Source organism: Colias eurytheme, chromosome 22, assembly GCF_061535395.1.
Source record: "Colias eurytheme isolate Ceu_HAF_F1 chromosome 22, ilColEury1 Martin Lab GWU primary, whole genome shotgun sequence".
Taxonomy (NCBI): domain Eukaryota; kingdom Metazoa; phylum Arthropoda; class Insecta; order Lepidoptera; family Pieridae; genus Colias; species Colias eurytheme.
Window position 1 is genome coordinate 2,980,443 of NC_143001.1, and position 19,737 is coordinate 3,000,179.

Here is a 19,737-nt window from a genome sequence, read left to right on the forward strand (position 1 = left end):
TAAACCACAAAAATCTTTTTTTTGCAAATATAAGTTAAGACAATTTTACTGAATTTCGCATTATTTACCAACTTATTTATGTTTTCAGGTGTAGAGAGAGGTCAAGCACATATGGATACAAATTACACAATATAAAAAATTACTTTATAAGGAAGTTAAAATAATTCGTATGCAAAAATGCAACGCATGCGCCATAGACGCAGTGTTAGTGACCTCTGATTCACCTTCCTGAGCTAGACTGAATGGCGAATGCAGTTATTTCTAGATATTGACGGGAAAGTTCATTTTAAGAGGAAACTTTTGCTGATTTTTGTAAGGTTTTTTTATTTTGTTGAACTGTGTTAAATTCATTGGTATAGAAAATGTATTGATATATCAAAGTTAAGTCGTTAAAATGCATGTTTATTATCATACATCTCGTTTTAATTCTACAAATTACAATTATAATAAAATATGCATCTTAACCCAAATATGATTTGCATACAAAATATTAAGCGTATTCGGAATAATCATGCAAAAAAAATCTGTTAGTAAAAATAAATAAAACCGGTCAAGCGCGAGTTCAAAATTCAAATGGCTAAGTTTTTTGACGAAATTCTACATTCCTATTTGATTCTTAATTTAAAAACCTACATTCGAAACACAGTCTTTATTCATTATACGTTTTGTTTTCTCTTCAACCAGTTCACAATCGAGCTATTCCTAATTCAAAAAATTGGTTTTTAATTTTTATTTTCTAACCAGCCAGTTCGAATTCGAAACATCACAAAAAAACATTCTTAATTCAAAAAAGTAATCTATTTTCTATTCAGCCAGTTCACAAAAATCATTTATTTTTTCAATTTTTTTTTTGCAAACAGCCAGTTGCTTCCGAATAATTCCTAAAAAAAATATGTTTAACCTCACCTCCTTGGTCCATGGGCCCTTGACTAGTTTGGGGTCGACCACCTTGGTCCATCTCTGCTGACATTGTACATCGGATCTGTCCGGGAACTGAGCGGCTATCATCTCCCAATTCTCTTTGTATATGCGCACGTACATTTTAAGTTTCGCGTCCTGGAATTATTATTAAATTATTTTTTTATTTATAACAGTTTTAGTTCTGTGTTTTGATTTTCACAAAACAATTAAAATAAAAAGTAAATATCGATCAACCTATAACTATTTAACGATAACCTAGCGGGAATTCGTGCAACATATTAAAAAGACAAATTCCAAGTTGTAAATTAATTGATAATGGTATTATACTTCGTTTTTTAAATTATTTATGTTTAGGTATTTTTTTAAAGAGAAATCATTCCAATTATTATTTTCGAGTTGTAACCATCCTTAGGATACGTCTACAAATAAACAAAAAAACTTAATAACAAGACGTGATTAAAACATTACACATGTGTGAAGAATATGTAATCCTACTTTTTACAGATGTCACAGATAATTAATTGCCTCTACCTCATCTTTGGTCCATCTTCCCCTATTACAGTTCTTCCTCGGGCCAGAACTTTTGGATGAAAGTAACGCATCGTCGTATGCCGCCGAGTCGTCGCTGTAGTCGCTCGACTCCGAATCATTGCCGCTACGTCTGTAACAAAAAAAATAGATAGGATGGGTGCGTAGTCGAAATTCGATAGACTAGGATGGGTAAAGAAGAAGAAGTCGAAATTCGAAATTTTTAACACGCATATAATAGCTTCACTTACATTGTATGTTTGTATACAGTAATTGACTCCTTTCAACAAGATTTTGACCAACTATTGTGAAAGACTAAAAAAGATTTTTAAAATCAAATTTTGTACACTTATCCAGGAGCGTGTTTATTTATTTTGGACTACGAATTACGATGTATTGGTTAACTCGGTAGTCGAAATTCAACATTCTTAATGACAATAACATTTACATTTGACAAATCAGCATTGTAATACGAAAACAACGATGTATAATATAATCGCTACAAGTAAAAGGATCATTAAAATACATGTGAGAAGACCACCCACGACGCATTAATATAGGTACTTACTCGACAATTAAAGGCTTTATTTAAATGAAGGTATGAAATGACATGCAATATCATCAAATAATATAAAGAACCTACGGCAATAAGACTACATACAGTTGTATGTACAAAAAGTAGTTTAATGTGACAATAGGTACCTAGGTAATTTAAGAGTGAATTTAAGGCACAGGTTAAGGGCTTATAAATGATATGATAACATTAAAAACACCTAGATCATTGTTCCAGAAAACTTCCTCAGGCATATTGACAAATGAAACCAGTATTTTATGTATTTTTAACGAGCAATATAGCTTCCAATGTTGTGGATGAAAAATACGTGTTACTTAAGTGAAGTAAAGGCATTCATAGTCATTATAAAGACCTGTTATTATTCAATTTGAAATAGTATTCTATCTATTGAGCAACTTGATTATTGCGAATCTTTCGAGAAAGTTTTTTTTTACGTACAAGTAAATAATTTCTATGTATTATGACGACTCAAAAGTGCTTCTAAGGAAGTCTATGCTAAGTACGAAAATGTTTTAGTTAGAGTTTATCAATAGCTATAATAATACTGTACGGAACTACACGCTATATCGAACTTGACCGGTTTAACATAACCTTGGGAATGCGATGAAGCTTTAAATTTTTTGTACCTTGATAAGTAAAAGACTATTAAAGAAATCAGCAATTCAATTGTTAAATTATCTTAATTAATTGTTAAGAAATGCGTATTGTTTTTGTTTTCTACTTATTAGGAAGTCTTTACGGTCGTAAACAAAAGAGTAAGAAGTAAGTTTTTAGAAATCCTAATCGAATTTCAGCCATGGCAGCTAATATCGATTGAGACTAGCCAACTGCAACTAGCAGGAGATATAATTTTACAGTGCACAGTACAAATATATAAGCAGTTTCATAAAATTATTACAAATGTAAATCGTAATCTCCTATCGTATCCGCTACGAACGAGCTACATTTTCAATCGATCTACGAATCTTTACAAGGTGAAGGCGGCAAGGCAAGCTTTAATCTTTATCTCACTTTTACACATCGCACATTCGCTTAGATGGCTTTAATCTCAAAGCTATTTATACTTCAAAGCAATTCCCTTTAATAACTACCAGCAAATTAATCATTACGACATTACATATACGTTCATCAGAAAAAAGTGGCGCCAATCTTTCTTTGGCGCGTGAACGCGTAGAATAGGAATTCTAGGAAGAAGGACAGTGCATTTTAATGCATCCTTTCTACACGTACTTATAGTCAAATATGAGCCTTTTGTTGCATATTATAAAGCCTTAAATAGCACCCGTAAGCTCGTATTAAACGAGTTCCCGTAATGGCTATTGAAAATACGTGAATACCGGTTTTAGGTCCAATAATAATACTCGTCTCCGTATTTCGATGAGGTAAGAATTGGAATAAATATGTGTTTAATACCGGCATCAGCTGATGGAAACATGTTTCATTCATCGACTGGTTTTATATTTTATCTGTCACTTTGAGTCGCGCCGGTCGCTTTTGTCTGGTGTGATCCAACCTTGGGACAATAATGGGTGTCAAATAAGCTATTGCTGTACTATGGTGCAATTGTATCCAGCTAAAATTCTCAACGCTCTAACGAAAAATAGTGAAAGAACAATCAAAGCCCCATATGGGTAGACCATCAAAATCATATGCCTAGAATCTGTAACGTGGTTTGTCTATCGCTCAAAAACAGGAATAACTTGATTGAGACTAGTCTTTAAAAAGCGATTTTTTTTTCAATTCTTTATTTATCTAAACTTAAATAAAATATATATAAAATAGCATTACAACTGCAAGGTGTTGCTGTTACACTTTACAGCATGCTTGGACTATTAATTAATTTTATTTATGTGGCGTCTTAAATTAAGCGTTACAAAAAAATTGACCTTTTAATTAGCATATAAATAGACCTGTAATAGAGCGTTGGTAACTTTACGAAAATATAAGAAGTCAACACAATCTTAAAGCTTTGAAGAAATATGTCTCCACATTCGTACATTATTCAGCTGATTTCAAAACAAACAGCATACTAGACGTTACATATTACAATATCCTGCATAATTGAACGAAATGTTTTCAAGGATGTCTCAGTCCTTTGTTCATACATATCCCAATATTCATTAATTGTATTTATGAGTGCTATTTATCCGCTAAGCTTACGTCATTTTAACATCTAATCTCCAGTGAGGCCCACCAACGCTTACCGACAATAATTCTCAAACGAAACCGGAATCGCTGATATGAATGTTTTGAATGAACACATATTTCTTATCATTTTTGCCTTCACTAAACGCAGACTTGTAACTGGAACTTGGAAGTTAACTACCAACGTCGTAAGATTTTGTTAATTCTTATAAATTACGACGAGGATTTTAATTATAGGGTTAGTTTTTTCAATGAAGTTTAGGAGATGCCTTTCTTCTCATGCATTGTGTATTTGTGTATCATCTGATATTAGAAGTATATAATCTTGTATACCATCAATTGAAAACATTACATGATTAGTCGCAAAAAGATCGCAAACGTACTAAGTAGGTACATGTTGTTATTGTATTGTGTAGGTTGCAGACGTACAGCTGAACGCAAACTACCTTCAAACAAATTATGAAAAACTTACTCAAATAACATCACGACGATTTATCCAAACCAAACAGAACACTCCATTATTCACTAAACATTACAGACTAGTTATTAATTGCACAAGATTATCCCGTGGTTCCCGCCAAAACGACTCACATTCTCCGACGCACACGCATTGAAAGTCACTGGCACACTAATAAAAGAAATCAGCACTTGCATGTGTGGGTATGTATGAATACAATGCACGCACACACCCACGTAGCAAATAAGGGTGAATACAAAACCCCTAACTGTGCTAGATAAGGACGAATGATATATTTCGAATGTGTGAGCGAGACATACGACCAGGTACCCTTCAGCCCTCTGGGAAGTGACGCAATGGAAAGGTGCAAGCAGGTGCTGGCAATGTGTTTAGAAAAAGAAAAATATATTTCTTTCTATAGGATAGGTCAGCGCCGTAACTAAGTTATATTATTACCTTCCGTATGCTATAAAATAAATTAAATTGAACAAGATAGTTTTTAATGCCTCAATTGGAAACCTATTCATGCAGGTTCTACAATGTTTAATTCATCTAAGCAATTATTTACATGCAATAGTTTGTAATTCCTCAATTCTAAAAACTATAGAAGATTGTACAAATTTAAGTTTATCCGTATAAATTTATTACAAACCCACGAACAATAACAAGCATGAAGTGACGAATATTTGCAATCTTTACATACCTTATTCTTTTTAAAGTCGTATAGCGAAATTCTAAGAAAATTGCATCTTTTCGATCGCAAAACGGGCCCTTGACAAAATCAACAAAAAATACGGTTTGAACGGATGCTACGCTAATTCTGAAACGGGGGGTTCTGTTTTTGCGAAATTCGATGAGTTACAAATGTCAGCTGATTTGAAACATGTTGGTTTTAAACCGTTGTTTAAACAGTTAATAGTCCTGCATGTTATGCAGTTTATTTATATACGAATACATGACTTGTAGTATTTTTACGTGTGCACATAAATTATATAACAGATTGTAAATCAACTTCCCGTCATATTAACAATGATAAGACTTCAATCAATTCCTAAAATTTAAGGGCAATGCCAGATACGAAAGCTTTTAATCAGATAAGTAACTTTTTCACATAGCTTTTAGAGTAGCGGCATGGTCTTAAAGTATTTCGCTTTAATTTTTGAAGGTCAAAATGTAAAGAGAAGGTCAATATTTTAAAAGAAGTACATATTATAAACATGTATTGAAATTTCCGTCAACATAGCATATTGGAACAAGGTACCTATTGTGTTTTCGATTTATTACTATTTAGGTATTTAGACTTTCTTATGGTTTGAAGTTTGAACCTATGTCCTATCCATTAATAAACGGAAATAGACTATCAGAACATAATACAATGAAATCATCAGGACCCTAGCGTAATTCTAATTACAATAAGGAAGCTTTGGTTCCACCTGCCACCCTTGGACAAGATCTTGGTCGCGATTAAACGGAAACTGTCTTAACTAAATCGGTGAGGTCATTAACAATGGCAGGAACAAAGAAATTTTACTATTGGCAACGGATGTACATAATATTATATAGGTATGTAATGATTACAATAGACTATATAGGGTGGCTTTTGTAATATGAAACGTACGAGCGTAATTATGTAGGTACGTCCATGTAATATGAAGGGGCAATGCTTAAAAGTCTTAAAACTATTCGAAGCTTTCGAAGCATTTACGGGGTAGATCTTCCTTTGATCAAATATGAAAAATTGAAAACCTCATATTTGGTATCCAACCGCTTTTATAAAAGGTGCTTCAGACCCACGAGTATAGCTATAAAATACAATTACAACGAGAGAATATTCATTTCTAAGCTTGATTATCATAACAATCGATACCATGTGGGCTCGCTTTTTGATGTTTACCCAAATTAATTGTAAGTTTATAAACAAATTTAAAGATAATTAACCGTTATTTCATCAATCCGTTCTCGTCACGCATTCTAGCAAACCAACCACGCATGAACCATCGCAAATAACCTAATATTTACGAAACCTTAAGACCGTCAACTTCCTTGCTTCACGAGGGTTCTAAGGAAGTGTCCAGTTAATACACTCATATTCCGTACTTCCTGCTCGTCCCCCAGTGTTCACTGCGTCGCTTTCTAATTCAAACTAGTTTTAGTACTGTTTACTGATACACATAACACAACGTATTGACAGATCTCTATTGACAAGTTTCAGGGCCAGTGACCAATACTTTGAAGGAGTACTATTCAATTTAAGAAGAGAAACAGAATTATTAATGTAACGTGTGTCGTTTTTAAGAACAAGAGAATAAGAACAAAACACACTTTTCTAAAATGTCATTAGAACTTTATGTTGTTGTGACTTTGTTGATAAATTCCCATAATTACAATGCAATCTTGTGCAATTTACACAAACATTTAGTCACCATTACAACCATATCTGTGGGATCATTTAACATTATACATATCTGGACGCATGACTAGTTTCTGTTCCCAAGACACTTTTTCTAAGACACGACGTCTAGAAATAACAAATGAATGGGCAGAATTACATTGCGATTATTTCTAAGAAGTATTAAGTGAAAATGTATAAATACCAATAGGATTCTATAAACATTTATTGAATTTTGTAACTATTTACAAATCAACATTTTTTATAAGTTTGCTTTTTGTTATCCGATTAGTGGTTGAATGCATTTCATACAACAACAATTTGAGCGTATTTTTATACGTAGCTACAATTTATTTATTTATAGCTTTTGCGAGCCATAACCATAATATAATTTTGTTAGAACAAGATTTGTTTATGGATTAAATCGTTTTTAGAAAATACCTACTTGATAATATAAGTTAAATAATAATTCCTCGATTTTATTAATTAACTGCTATTATTATTTTTCATACTAACAATTGAATATTATTAAAATATCGATAACTAAGAGAAGACGATACATTTAATAAAACCATTCATATGTGAGATGAAAACGTGATAGGGATTGTGGAATCTCGTAAAACCTGTTCTTAGGACGGCATTATTGTATTACTTTTCCCATCCTAACCTATTTTCTACGGAACGCCTAGTGGGTGGTAAAAAATTGATTATTTACTCATTACACGCAAAAAAGAAGTTAATGAAAAAAATTTATGTCCTTTAAAAGACATTAGCGAAGAAATATAAAATCTATAACAAGCTATCTGTAACATAAGCTTGTTTTTAGTTTTATTTTGATCGTAAAGTGAATTAATAAAACTCCTTCGCGGGAGATGTACATTGTAATTTGTACACATCATAAGATTAGCGTAATTGTTTGATCAGTTACGCACATGTGATATGGGTCATACAAGTCTACCAAGCTGGCATGTTGTTTTCGAGATTGAAAAAAGCTAAAATAGTATCTAAAAAATAAGCATAGGAAAGCAAAATGGTCTGTACTTCAACACCTCTGCCTACATTTGGACAATTAGTATATAGACATACATGTAAAACTGTAAGGTATTATGTACTCTTACAACGCGCCTACAAAGTACAAATGGACGATTATTATGAAGGTATACGTAAATGTAATACTATAAAACCTCTTCAATTCCACCAAGAAACAAAGGCATGTCAGCTCATATAAACAAGACCACAGTGACTGATAACACGACACCGGATTCTGTTTCGAGAAAGCACTTATGAGGTCTCGCCATGTAACAGAATACGTTCAATGGTATGGAAGTAACAAGTACTTGCGCAGTTTCACACAGTTTGGAAAAAACTGCTATCAGGTTTAAGATGTTCATTGAGAGTAGCGGATGCTTTGGGTAAGTTGTGGTTGCTATGGTAAACGCAATCTATACTCATATTGTAGAGGTAAAGGTTCTTTCTTACTTTGTAGGGGGTGATATTCGGAAGTACTTGGTTATGAAAATTCTTTCACTAACAGAAAACTAAACTATACTATTGAATACTATTGTATTAAATCGGGGCGTAGCTAGCCGAAGCAAGCATGAAGCAACTAGTAATTTACCATTAGTTAACTTGTCTATCTTTCTCTGTCTTAGAACAAAAACATAATCTCATCAGGTAAATTCATATGGTTTTATAATTATTTCAAAATTTGGTATATTTTATCAAAAAATAAAATGTGATTAATATCATGATTAACAAACAAGGTAAAAATATAAGTTATGTAAGGCATGATTAAACTTCAATAGACATTAAACTATTTATATTATAATCAGTTATATAGAAAAGTATACTTTTAATATACATATCCTCACTGCGCATTATCATCAATGATACAATTGACCAAGCCCATAAATAAATTTGACAAAAAGAATGTTATTAGATGAACCTATTGAATTCTTCTCAAGTGTGAGTTGAAAACCGTGAGAGCTTACTATTTTGTCTGGTCACTATTACTCTAGCGAAGGGATTATTTTAAATAGGAAAGTATAATAGGGTTATTTGAAGCCACTATTCATGAAGCAGGGATAGCAAACCTTTCAATGTTAATAATGTTGATAATACATTGGCACATAATTTATTGTAATTAATAGGTACAAGACAATGTTTTGTAATTTACAATGGTATTACTATAATTATCGCCAAAAAATAATACTACCAACATTTCTGATGTACAAAAAGATAATAATTAAATTGTTAAACAATGTTGTCCAGTAATTCATAAAAAAACTCTTCACCTTGAAAGAAATATGATGAGCCTACTAAAATTAAAATAAGCATACAGATAATTATCAAACAAAAAACACCTTACATAATCTTAACCAGCTTGTACCAAATGTTGATAGCAGCTGGCATCTATGATAGCGAGGCTAATCTAAGAATAAATAAGGGTAGATGTTAGAACAGGTTCACTATATTTTGTAAGACAAACGAATAGGGAACCAAGTACACATAAAGGAGTGTGTCTATTCATTTTCTCACGGACCATGATTTAGCGCTATGGGATTACTTTCATTGTGTGTATTGCAGAAAGATTTTTTTATGAATGCAACGTCAACATGAATTAATGAAGATAAATATAGAGATGTATGAGGGATTATCACATACCTATGAGCAAGACTTGATGATTAATTACTAAAATGAAATCAATTTGTTCATTTGAATAAATATTATTACTTAGACATAATCTCACTTGTCTAGTTTTTAAATACTCAGAAATTAATTTCGATAAACTTAAAGATGTTTAAAATGTGGTGTATGATTTATATTCCGAGGGCCTAATGAAAGGTAAATAATTAAAAATTAAAATATAAGAACGCAGAAACCTTATACGTACGTCGGCTACGATAAAAACAAAATTATAAAATCTCCGGGCAACTTCCGACGTGTTTATTAAACGTGGGATCCAGGTTTTTGTTGAAAACTTAAAACCAGTCCACCATATGCCGTCGATGACACATTAAACACATTTTGTTTTTGCTTGTTAGCAAAACGGACCACTTAAACCTTCAGTTATCGTGTGATAAAACTATTTTTGGATGTGACGATATGTTTATGGTGTTCGAATCAAAGATAACGACAGCTGAAAATGTTATTGATTCTGTGGGGATAGATACAGTTACTTTTCAAATGTCTGCGCAAATGGCAAAGCGCAAAAGTTCAATATTAGTCTGCATGTTCAGGACTACTTATTAAATTTACCAAAACATTATAAAAAGGACCAGATAATAGTTTGAAAAAAGGTTTTCTAAAAAAGGTACAAAGCGCAGACTTATAAGACCTTGTATAAACTTGGTCCTTCAAGTCCGACCTTAGCAACTATTAGAATAGAAAATAAAACCGGCCAAGTGCGAGTCGGGCTCGCGCACAAAGGGTTCCGTAGCAGCAAATATAATAAATTACAGTTAAATCAACCTATCTCAAAAACTATAAGAGATACTTTGATCAAACCAAAAATCGTTGAAAGAGTTAATTAGCATGCATCACCTCTATTTTTTTTAGAATTTTATACCCCGTAGTTATAAAAATAGAGGGGGGGGGACATACTTTTTACGACTTTGAGAGCTGATATCTCAAAAACCGTTCACTTTAAGAAAAATGTTTTTTAGAAAACTTTATATCATTTTAAAAGACCTTTCCATTGATACCCCACACGGGTATGTACATCGAAAAAAAAAATTTCATCCCTCAGTTACATGTATGGGGGGCCCCACCCCCAATTCTTTTTTTTACTATTTAGTGTCATATTTTTGTAGCGGTTCATACAACACATATTCCCATCAAATTTCATCACTGTAGTACTTATAGTTTCCGAGTAAATCGGCTGTGACAGACGGACAGACGGACAGACGGACAGACGGACATGACGAAACTATAAGGGTTCCGTTTTTGCCATTTTGGCTACGGAACCCTAATAAAACGGTGACATGCCTTATACAATAATTCTTTAAGTACGTCGAAGGTAATGTAGGCATTTTTAATTTAAAAAGGACATTAGGCTAGCAACAAATGTGGGGTGAGGTATAAAGGGACAGCTGTTGTATGATTACCATCGCATAGACGATGGGTGGTTCTCCCTTACAGTGCCCTAAAACGTAATATCCGACCATTTATAACTTGTACTTTAACTACCAGAAATTTAAAGTTTTATTATACATGTAGTGTGGTTTTCAAGGCTAAAGTATATTTCAAAATATGGATCCACCTGTTAATAAGCAGAAATTTATGATTTAAATTAAATTTTAAATAATGAATGATCATTTCTATATATTTTTAATAATATACGACGATAAGATCACATAAAATGATATCGAATTAAGAAGTACAAAGATATTAAGTACATTTATTCCTAAAACATGCTATCATCTTCATATAGACGACTCAGTTTTACTGGAACCTATAAATCCTCATAAATGATTTGTCTAGAATTCAGATTAAGTAAACCATGACATCATGCACTCCATCCATTCCATCAACGCACATGTAATTTTATCAAGTGGTCACCCAAACTTCCAGGGCTAATGAAAACGCGCGGGATTCCATAAATTGTATCAATCACAAAGCCAAGACATTGACCGGTTGCAAGCAGCTTTCGTTATAAAAAATTGTATTATTATATAACAAAGGTCTAAGGGTTGTTCACCTGGGCATTACCCCAAGATTAATGTCTTGAACAATGACTCCTGCGCACATGGCCTGACATTTCTGAACCCCGTGTGTTTTTTACGTTTTTTACCCTACTTCCTCCCTTTCTTACAATTATTGAGCACGCGCTAAAGGTAAAGGTGTCTAGAGAAAGCGCTAATGAACCATTTACTGCTTTTGTTGTGACGTTTTAATAAATAAAGGTCGATTCGTTGTGAATTAATAAATAAAAAACAGGACATGTGTTGCGAATTCCCAATATAATATGTAATTTACTAATTGATATTGGCACGTTTTATGGTATATTCTAACTACCACATTTTGTGTTCAAATGTTAGAAGAATATTAAGAATGTGTTTTTAATTAATGCTTTCATCGAATGATAAATAGTTATGCATGAAATTAAATCTTATTTTTGATGTTACTATCCTTTCAAATGCTTTTGAACAGTATATAAATATAACAAGAATCAAATTTGTACATTAAATAATCAAATCCGTGTTCTGGATATTTCGCAATAAATTTAATTTAAGTATAGCTACCCACACTTTTTTCTGTTAGTAGTAAATCCATTATTAAAACTATTTCTCCCAAACTGATCTAGTCAACACCCAAAAACTAAATCAATAAAATATAACTCAATTTACGAAGTATGTCACACCCAAAGCTCTCATGAGACGGGCCCCAATGAGGTCATCGTTCGACACAAGCGCCACTGAACCAAATTGCTTCAGTTTATCATACTATCGCAATTTTGATATGTTGAAATAGACGAAATCCGCCCGTTGATTGTGAATTATTTACTTATTGAATAATTACGTGATTTATTGCTTGACAACAACGTTTCGGTTGGATATTGTTAATGGATTGATAAATATATTTTGATTTTAAGTTTTGAATTATTATAATTGGACGGTTTATTACATAATGAGTATACAATTGAATACAAAAGCTCAATGCGAAGGATGACTTAACAAAAAATCATCTTCAGAAGCACGGAAAATAACTAGTCTGGTCATAAGTTCTGTCATTATGTTAGATTTTCAAATATTTAATGTTAACCGCAAATTTCTTTTTCACATTCGATTTTTGATTATTTTACGCGTTAAAAAACGACACATTTTATTAGAATAACGTATTTGTTACAATGTAGTGGACGCAAAAAGAAGACAGAGTCGCTGTTCTCGCTCTGCATCGCAGCGGTTACGCGCCAAGAGAAATTTTCAGTTTGCTTTAAATTTTATAAATAACACAGAGATTTTTATATTGCACTATAAAACGATTTAAGTAAGATTCAAGAGTAGAAGATAGGAATAGAAGTGGTCTTTGTCGTACGATTTGGACGACAGCAGTGATAAATGCAGTAAAGGTGTGAATAAGAAAAATTCCGGTTCGAAATCGAAAACAGTTAGCACTGCAGATGGGCCTCAGCAGTACCACAATTAAAAGGGTGTTGAACGAGGACCTAGGACTATAGGCTTATTGTAGAAAAACATCGCATTTTCTTAACACACGCCTGAAGATATTAAGACTGGATAAATGTCGCGCTTTACTTAAACGATACGCGAGAAAAATGTATCGTGAAATTCTGTTTTCAGATGAAAAAAATTTTACAGTGGAGGAGTGCTGCAACAAACAGAATATCAAAGTGTATACCCACAGTAGTGAAGAAGCGTGTCAACGTGTATTTCGAGTCCAACGAGGCCATCACCAATAATGCCATCAGTAATGGTTTTCCTGGGAGTGTCTTATTTTAGCCTAACAGAGGTGTTTTTCTGTGAAAAGGGTGTGAAAATAAGTTCCAATGTTTACCAAAATACGTCCTGACAAACCTTGTGAATCCTCCTTCTTAGACCATGTTAAAAAATCAGCACTGGGTATTCCAGCAGGACTCAGCACCTGCCCACAAAGCCAAGAGTATCCAAAATTGCCTTGCCGCCCATCAGATTGACATCATTCGTCATGAAGATTGGTCATCTTCTAGCCCGGACCTGAATCCTCTGGATTATAAAATCTGATAATATTTAGAGGAGAGACTCTACGCTAAATCCCACCCAAATTTGGAGTCACTCAAAGCATCCATTATTAAAGTAGCTTCTGAAATAAACATGGACATGGTGCGTGCTGCGATAGACGACTGGCCGCGGAGGTTGAAAGCTTGTATCGCAAAACATGGATGCCATTTTGAATAATTTTTATACGAAATTATTAAGTAATATGTAAGCTTTATTGCCACATATAAAACAATAAATATATAAAAGTAACTTTTTGTTTATTCAATAAAACATATGTGACAGAACTTATGACCAGACTAGGTATATTCAAAATAACTCCGCACGTAAGCTTAGAATGTCCTATTACTTTACCAAAATAATAAATCATTACAATTTATTTGATCCTTTTCGCGAGCCAGACGGTATCGCATTTCGTATGCGAAAATCAACAGCAGTCAACGACCGGTACTGTAGTAATGGGAAGATAAAGAATGCAGTCCCGAAGCCCGGGTTCCGTCATCGGGTAGCCAAGCAGGTGATATGCCATGTGGTATCCACGTGTCAATCGAATTTACGCGATACCGATCGCAAATTATCGAAGATTACGAATGGTTTTAGAATAGGTGGCTAAAGGTGTGAACGCAATATTGATTAACGTTTTGTTCGAATCAAATTAGGTAAAGGTCGAATTGGTAATTTTATAATTGATTTATATGACCAATAGGATTATTGGTTTCCCTTTACGACTTTTTCACTAATTGTGAAGAAAGTAGTATTTATTTATTTATTTATTTATGACACTTTATTGTACATATAACAGAAATTTAAAATAAGTGAATACACAAAATTGGAAAGTGTACAATAGGCGGCCTTATTGCTTAAAAGCAATCTCTTCTAGGCAACCATAAAAATAAAGGACATGTAAGACATTGGTAAAAAGCGAGGGCGCATCAAAAAGATAGTAGTTACCTAATTATAAAATGAACTTTTTCAAAATTTATCGTCCGCTTTAAAATACATAAATCGCATCGCAAGTTACACGCTTAAGTGTCTAACATGACCTATCCTTCCAAACATTTGCATCATGACACTTTTAAATTCTAAAGTTTTACACTCAATTGCAGCGCTTCAGTATTCCTAATGGAATATCCATTGACACAATAATATCTGATGTACAAATAGAATACAATATACCGTGCAATCGGCGGGAGTGCACGAGCCATCTGCGACCCCCACAATACCACGTTGATTGTACACAGCTGCCGATCGATAAAAATATGGTAGCTTGTTCCTTTGGATCGCTTTTGGGGACACAACAAATTGGCGGTGTATGGATATTTGGACTTACGATAACATTATTTTAGTTGCAACTTTTAAATTGTAGTATCAAAGTTTTTCTTATAATCCGGGATAATATAAATAACCATGACAATCGTCGGAAATTACACATAAAACTGGAAAACAAAACCATGTAGATAAAAGCAGTGCGCTTTGTCATTCTCATATTCCGAAGAGATTAAAGAGATAACGGGTCAGAAACCAAAAAGAAAACGAAATGAGACCTAACCTTAGGTTTGTTAACATGTTATTAGCCGCGTTGTCACTAAATACAAGCACCAATAATTCCCAATTCTACAGATAAATTAAAGAAAGCTCTCTAGGACAAGCTTTCAAGAAGTAGTAAAATCCAGACTTTAAATTATAATTTCAATCGACCATTTATAGTCTCTCAATAGTGTGTACATAGCTTTTAATTCGAGATAACAATTTCCTTGTAAATGTTTCCTTATATTATCAGAATAATTTGTAACCTAGTTAACTAGCTTAAAGAATTGAAGTTCAAAGGTTTAAAAAAAAGCTTTTAAATTACAAATGTATTGGTAACCAGCATTAATAAATATATCTTAATACTATTATAAAGGCGAAAGTTTGTATGGATGTATGGATGTATGGATGTTTGTTACTCTTTCACGTAAAAACTACTGAACCGATTACAATGAAATTTAGCACATATATAGAGGGTAACTTGGATTAACACATAGGATAGGTTTTATCCCGGAAATCCCACGGGAACGGGAACTATGCGGGTTATCCTTTGAAAACGCGGGCGAAGCCGCGGGCGGAAATCTAGTTAATTATATTTTTTAACTACTTAACTGTAATAGTGACAAGACATGCACATACAACATACAACTCAGCTTTATTACTAAACAACATTTCATGAGCAATTTTCGTGTTTATAGAAAATTCTCCAAACAGCTGTTTCCAGCAATGCATACAGTGCAAAAATAAAAATCGTCAAAACAAACGCAACTGGCCTATTCAAAGGGCAATGCACTTTAACACATAATAATGCATTTTAGGCTCTTTTGAAATCTTTCCCCTAAATTATGTTTTACCATAAAGCAGGTTTTGGACAAAGGATATATGCAAATGGTACGATATGAACATTTGGGTTTTCTTTGAAGATTAATATTAATTTCACGCTCTCGTTGCTTTGAGAAAATATTCGAAGGAGAAAAGTATTCAATCAACTGTACGAAAAATACTATGTCATAGGTATATCAAATATTAATAGGCTCACAAACTAATTCCGAAAATACGTGAACTGATTGAAGCGATTATGAATTCTGTCTTAAATAAGTAAATCGTTCTTTATTACATGCATTAATAGAAAAAGACTATCGAAAGCATAAAACCAACATTAATATGTATCAAACAAAGAATTATTCAACTTATAAACTTCTCTTACCCTCACGCTCTCGCCCATAAAATCGATCAAAACTCCAACTCAAAACAATTATATTCAATACAACTCCTCAGATATGGGGTCAAAACACCATGGGAACAAGATCATCTCGTTCCTTGTAAACAGAATTTGTACAACATGCACCAAGCTCTATTGTCCAAACCAATGCATGCCCCTCGTGGGAACTCCGACATTAGTTTGTAATTTGAGCCCCACTTTAAATAAATACAGGTGATAACTGCACCCTTTCATGAGCTATAAATTACAATTAGTATTTTGGTAACATCCACTTACAAGCAAAGTACTTAAATGTACTTTAGAAGTTGTAAGTAGGTCTTAAGTATAGGTATCTATCTATATGCATTCCTACATGGTTTCGAGATATTAAAACTTGAAAGTTTATATTGATTCTTAACAGCAAAGTATTTCTTTACTTTAGAATCTGCTAAAATTTAAATAAAGTTTTCGCATTTGTTCGTTAGTATAAATATGCCCTTCAGATATTTAAAACTAATAGCTAATTGTTGAAATATTGATTTCATTTACAAAAGTTTCACTCAACACTTGGTAACACATGTTAAACCTTGTGAATATTTATTGTATAGATTCCTAGAAGTAAGGGCAAGAAATACTCGAACAGGGTCATAAATAAAGGTATCATTTTGTGTGTTGTATAGACCCTTAAATGGTTGAGTTATATAGCTCTCTGTGTGTAGTTCACTTGTATCCTTCAGACTGTTAAGACATACCTCCGATACTCTATTTGAAGATAAATAAAGTGACTATCTTCCTACAACAAAGTGCTTGAATTATTTACTAAAATTAATCACACCACTAACCATAATCCCAATACTAATCAATCTAATAAAGAGCATGAATTCTATAAACACGTGAATACCCCACTTTTTGATGAATCCTATTATACACGGAATAATTGAATTATGTACACATTTAAATGGGTCAGTATGGAGTCCAGATGACCCATTTCCCACCTCTCCCGTCAACCATAAAATGATGTGCAATATGGTCGACACGGTTGTTGGTACCTAAACGATTTTAATTAACGTTACATTAAATTAATTCATACATTCATAGGGCTTGTATGAGTAATTATTTAGTTACTCATGCATGTATGTAACGTGTGATTTATGAAGAATTTAGTATACGTACATTTTTTGCTTTCTGTAAACAGACCGTTTAAGATAAGTAGGTAAACTTAGTTTATCTCATATACATAGTTGCAAAAACATGATAAAAAGAACCTACATGAATATATAAAACCTTCAATTTAAATTTAAAAATAATACGAGAAGAAATTGTGTTTTTTTTTTAATATCGTTTTTAATAGGAGTAGAAATAGTTTTGCGATAAATTTATGACATTTATGATAAAATAAATAAATGCTTATTAGTTTTTATACCATGTTAATTTAACAGGTGTTTTCTGAAGAATTTAATTAGATATCTTTGAAATTATTAGAATAAGTTTAATTGAAGTTACTTTAGTTTTAAAGGGAAATAGATATAAGCCCACATGTGCGATAACAAGACACGTATAATATGTAAAACAGTAAAAATTCTATATAGGGGTCCTCTTTGCCTTTATATGGCATAAACAGCCCGCATCGTCTTAGAAAAGGTGTTTCATGTTTTAATTTACATTTTACTATCGGTAATGTGGTTTAGCTGTTGGCTATATTATATTTTAATCACGTTACAATTCGGGTAATTTAACACTCGAATTATTTAAATTTTATGGTCTTGACACATGATTACATTATTAAGTAAAACTCAAACATTTCGTCCATTATCATCAATCTTTAGTTAGCTCTTTCAAATCGTATTATGTACCAACTTTTAGATCATACAGTTAAAACTTCATCGTCTCACTATTCATAAGAACTTTAACTTGAAATACTTCATACTCAATATTTCATGACTAAAAAATGAGTCCATCCCCAGCCACAAGACAGCAAAAACATTTCCGACCCTCCGCTACGCTTCAAGGATCAATAATTTCTGAAAAAATATGAACTTTGACACATTGCGAACAGCCCATGTTACGTATTCATAGCAGTACCTTTGCCAATCACAAAAAGGCTAGACTAGAAAAAATACCCCAATTTCTTAGCGGTATTGTAGCCAGACAGCTGGCCTTGAAAGATTTGATACGAAATGTTACCCACGTGGCAAGATTGGGACATTTTTTATGGCTTTTGTGAATAATGTTCCAAGGAACAGCAAACGTGTTTCATATCTCTCCTCTATTGATAAGTTGTAAAGCTTTACTTAAGAGTTTCAGTGTGATGGATGGATCCCAAAGCTATTCATTTTCGTGCGTTTAAACAACATTCAAGTGTTAAAACAGGACTACGTTTACAATTTTAAAAATCTTTCATTTTCAATCGTCTACAACTTCCCGTTTTCGTTTTAAAAACAAATTTTCTTCAATTTAAAGTTTTTACGGTATGAGTGTGTAGTGAAAATCTACTTTCTCAATTCACATATCAAACCAAAATCCAAAACTATACTCAGGTTGTAAAAAGTCAGAGGAAATAAACATAAACCTACTGGCGCAAATCGGATAAAAATTAAACCATTTGTTTCATGGTGTTTTCAATTTAAGGTTCATTAATTACGAGAACAGTATTTTTTACGCATGGAAACAATTTTGTTTGTATTCAAAGACAATAAAAGTATGAGCTATGTTATTATTGACTACATATTTTTAATGCAGTTGCATCGTGTGAAAGTCACGTCCTACAGTCACCCCAATTATATCAGCATTCATAGAATTGTCGTATTAGACACGACTAGTGATGTGCACATATCGATGCTGAATTCAATTAATATTTTTTTTAATTCGGTTTGTGTTAACCCGTTCTCTTGCATATTTTATTTTCTTAATATGAGCAAAAAAGGTTACAGTTTTCGAAAAAAAATATTTAATATAAGTAGGAAAATTTCCAATTTGTAATAAGAATTGGACCAAACTTTCTAAAGAGTGATTACTGTTTTAACATAAAATTTATGATACGTTCGAAATTACAACATTACTCAACCATACCTAATACACAAAGAGCGGTAATACTGCGGTATCCCCTATCACTTCTTATCAAAAAGGTCTCGACATATGGCCCCTTTAATTAAAAAGTAAGTTCATAACATTTCTATCCACAAGTGACAAGTCGTAGGTAATTTATCGATAAAAATTATCACAAGCTAAAAGCTTAGTATGGGATCAGATGGTGCCGTGTGTGAAAAATGTCTGAAATATTAC

General features: G+C 32.7%; 1 protein-coding gene across 6 annotated transcripts in view; it reads right to left on the reverse strand.

Annotated features, from left to right (window-relative positions):
* Positions 1-19,737, reverse strand: part of Myb (proto-oncogene like protein Myb) — a 50,658-nt gene that overhangs the window by 25,118 nt on the left and 5,803 nt on the right. For 5 of the 6 annotated variants that reach the window (XM_090114870.1, XM_090114865.1, XM_090114864.1 and 2 more), the window contains 2 exons: positions 1,453-1,582; positions 907-1,056 (listed from right to left, as the gene is read on the reverse strand). In XM_090114870.1, coding sequence (XP_089970996.1) covers positions 907-1,056; positions 1,453-1,582 — 280 coding nt within the window. Of the gene's footprint in view, positions 1-906; positions 1,057-1,452; positions 1,583-4,640; positions 4,781-19,737 lie in introns of those variants that run through there. The other variant, XM_090114869.1, reaches the window with a different exon arrangement.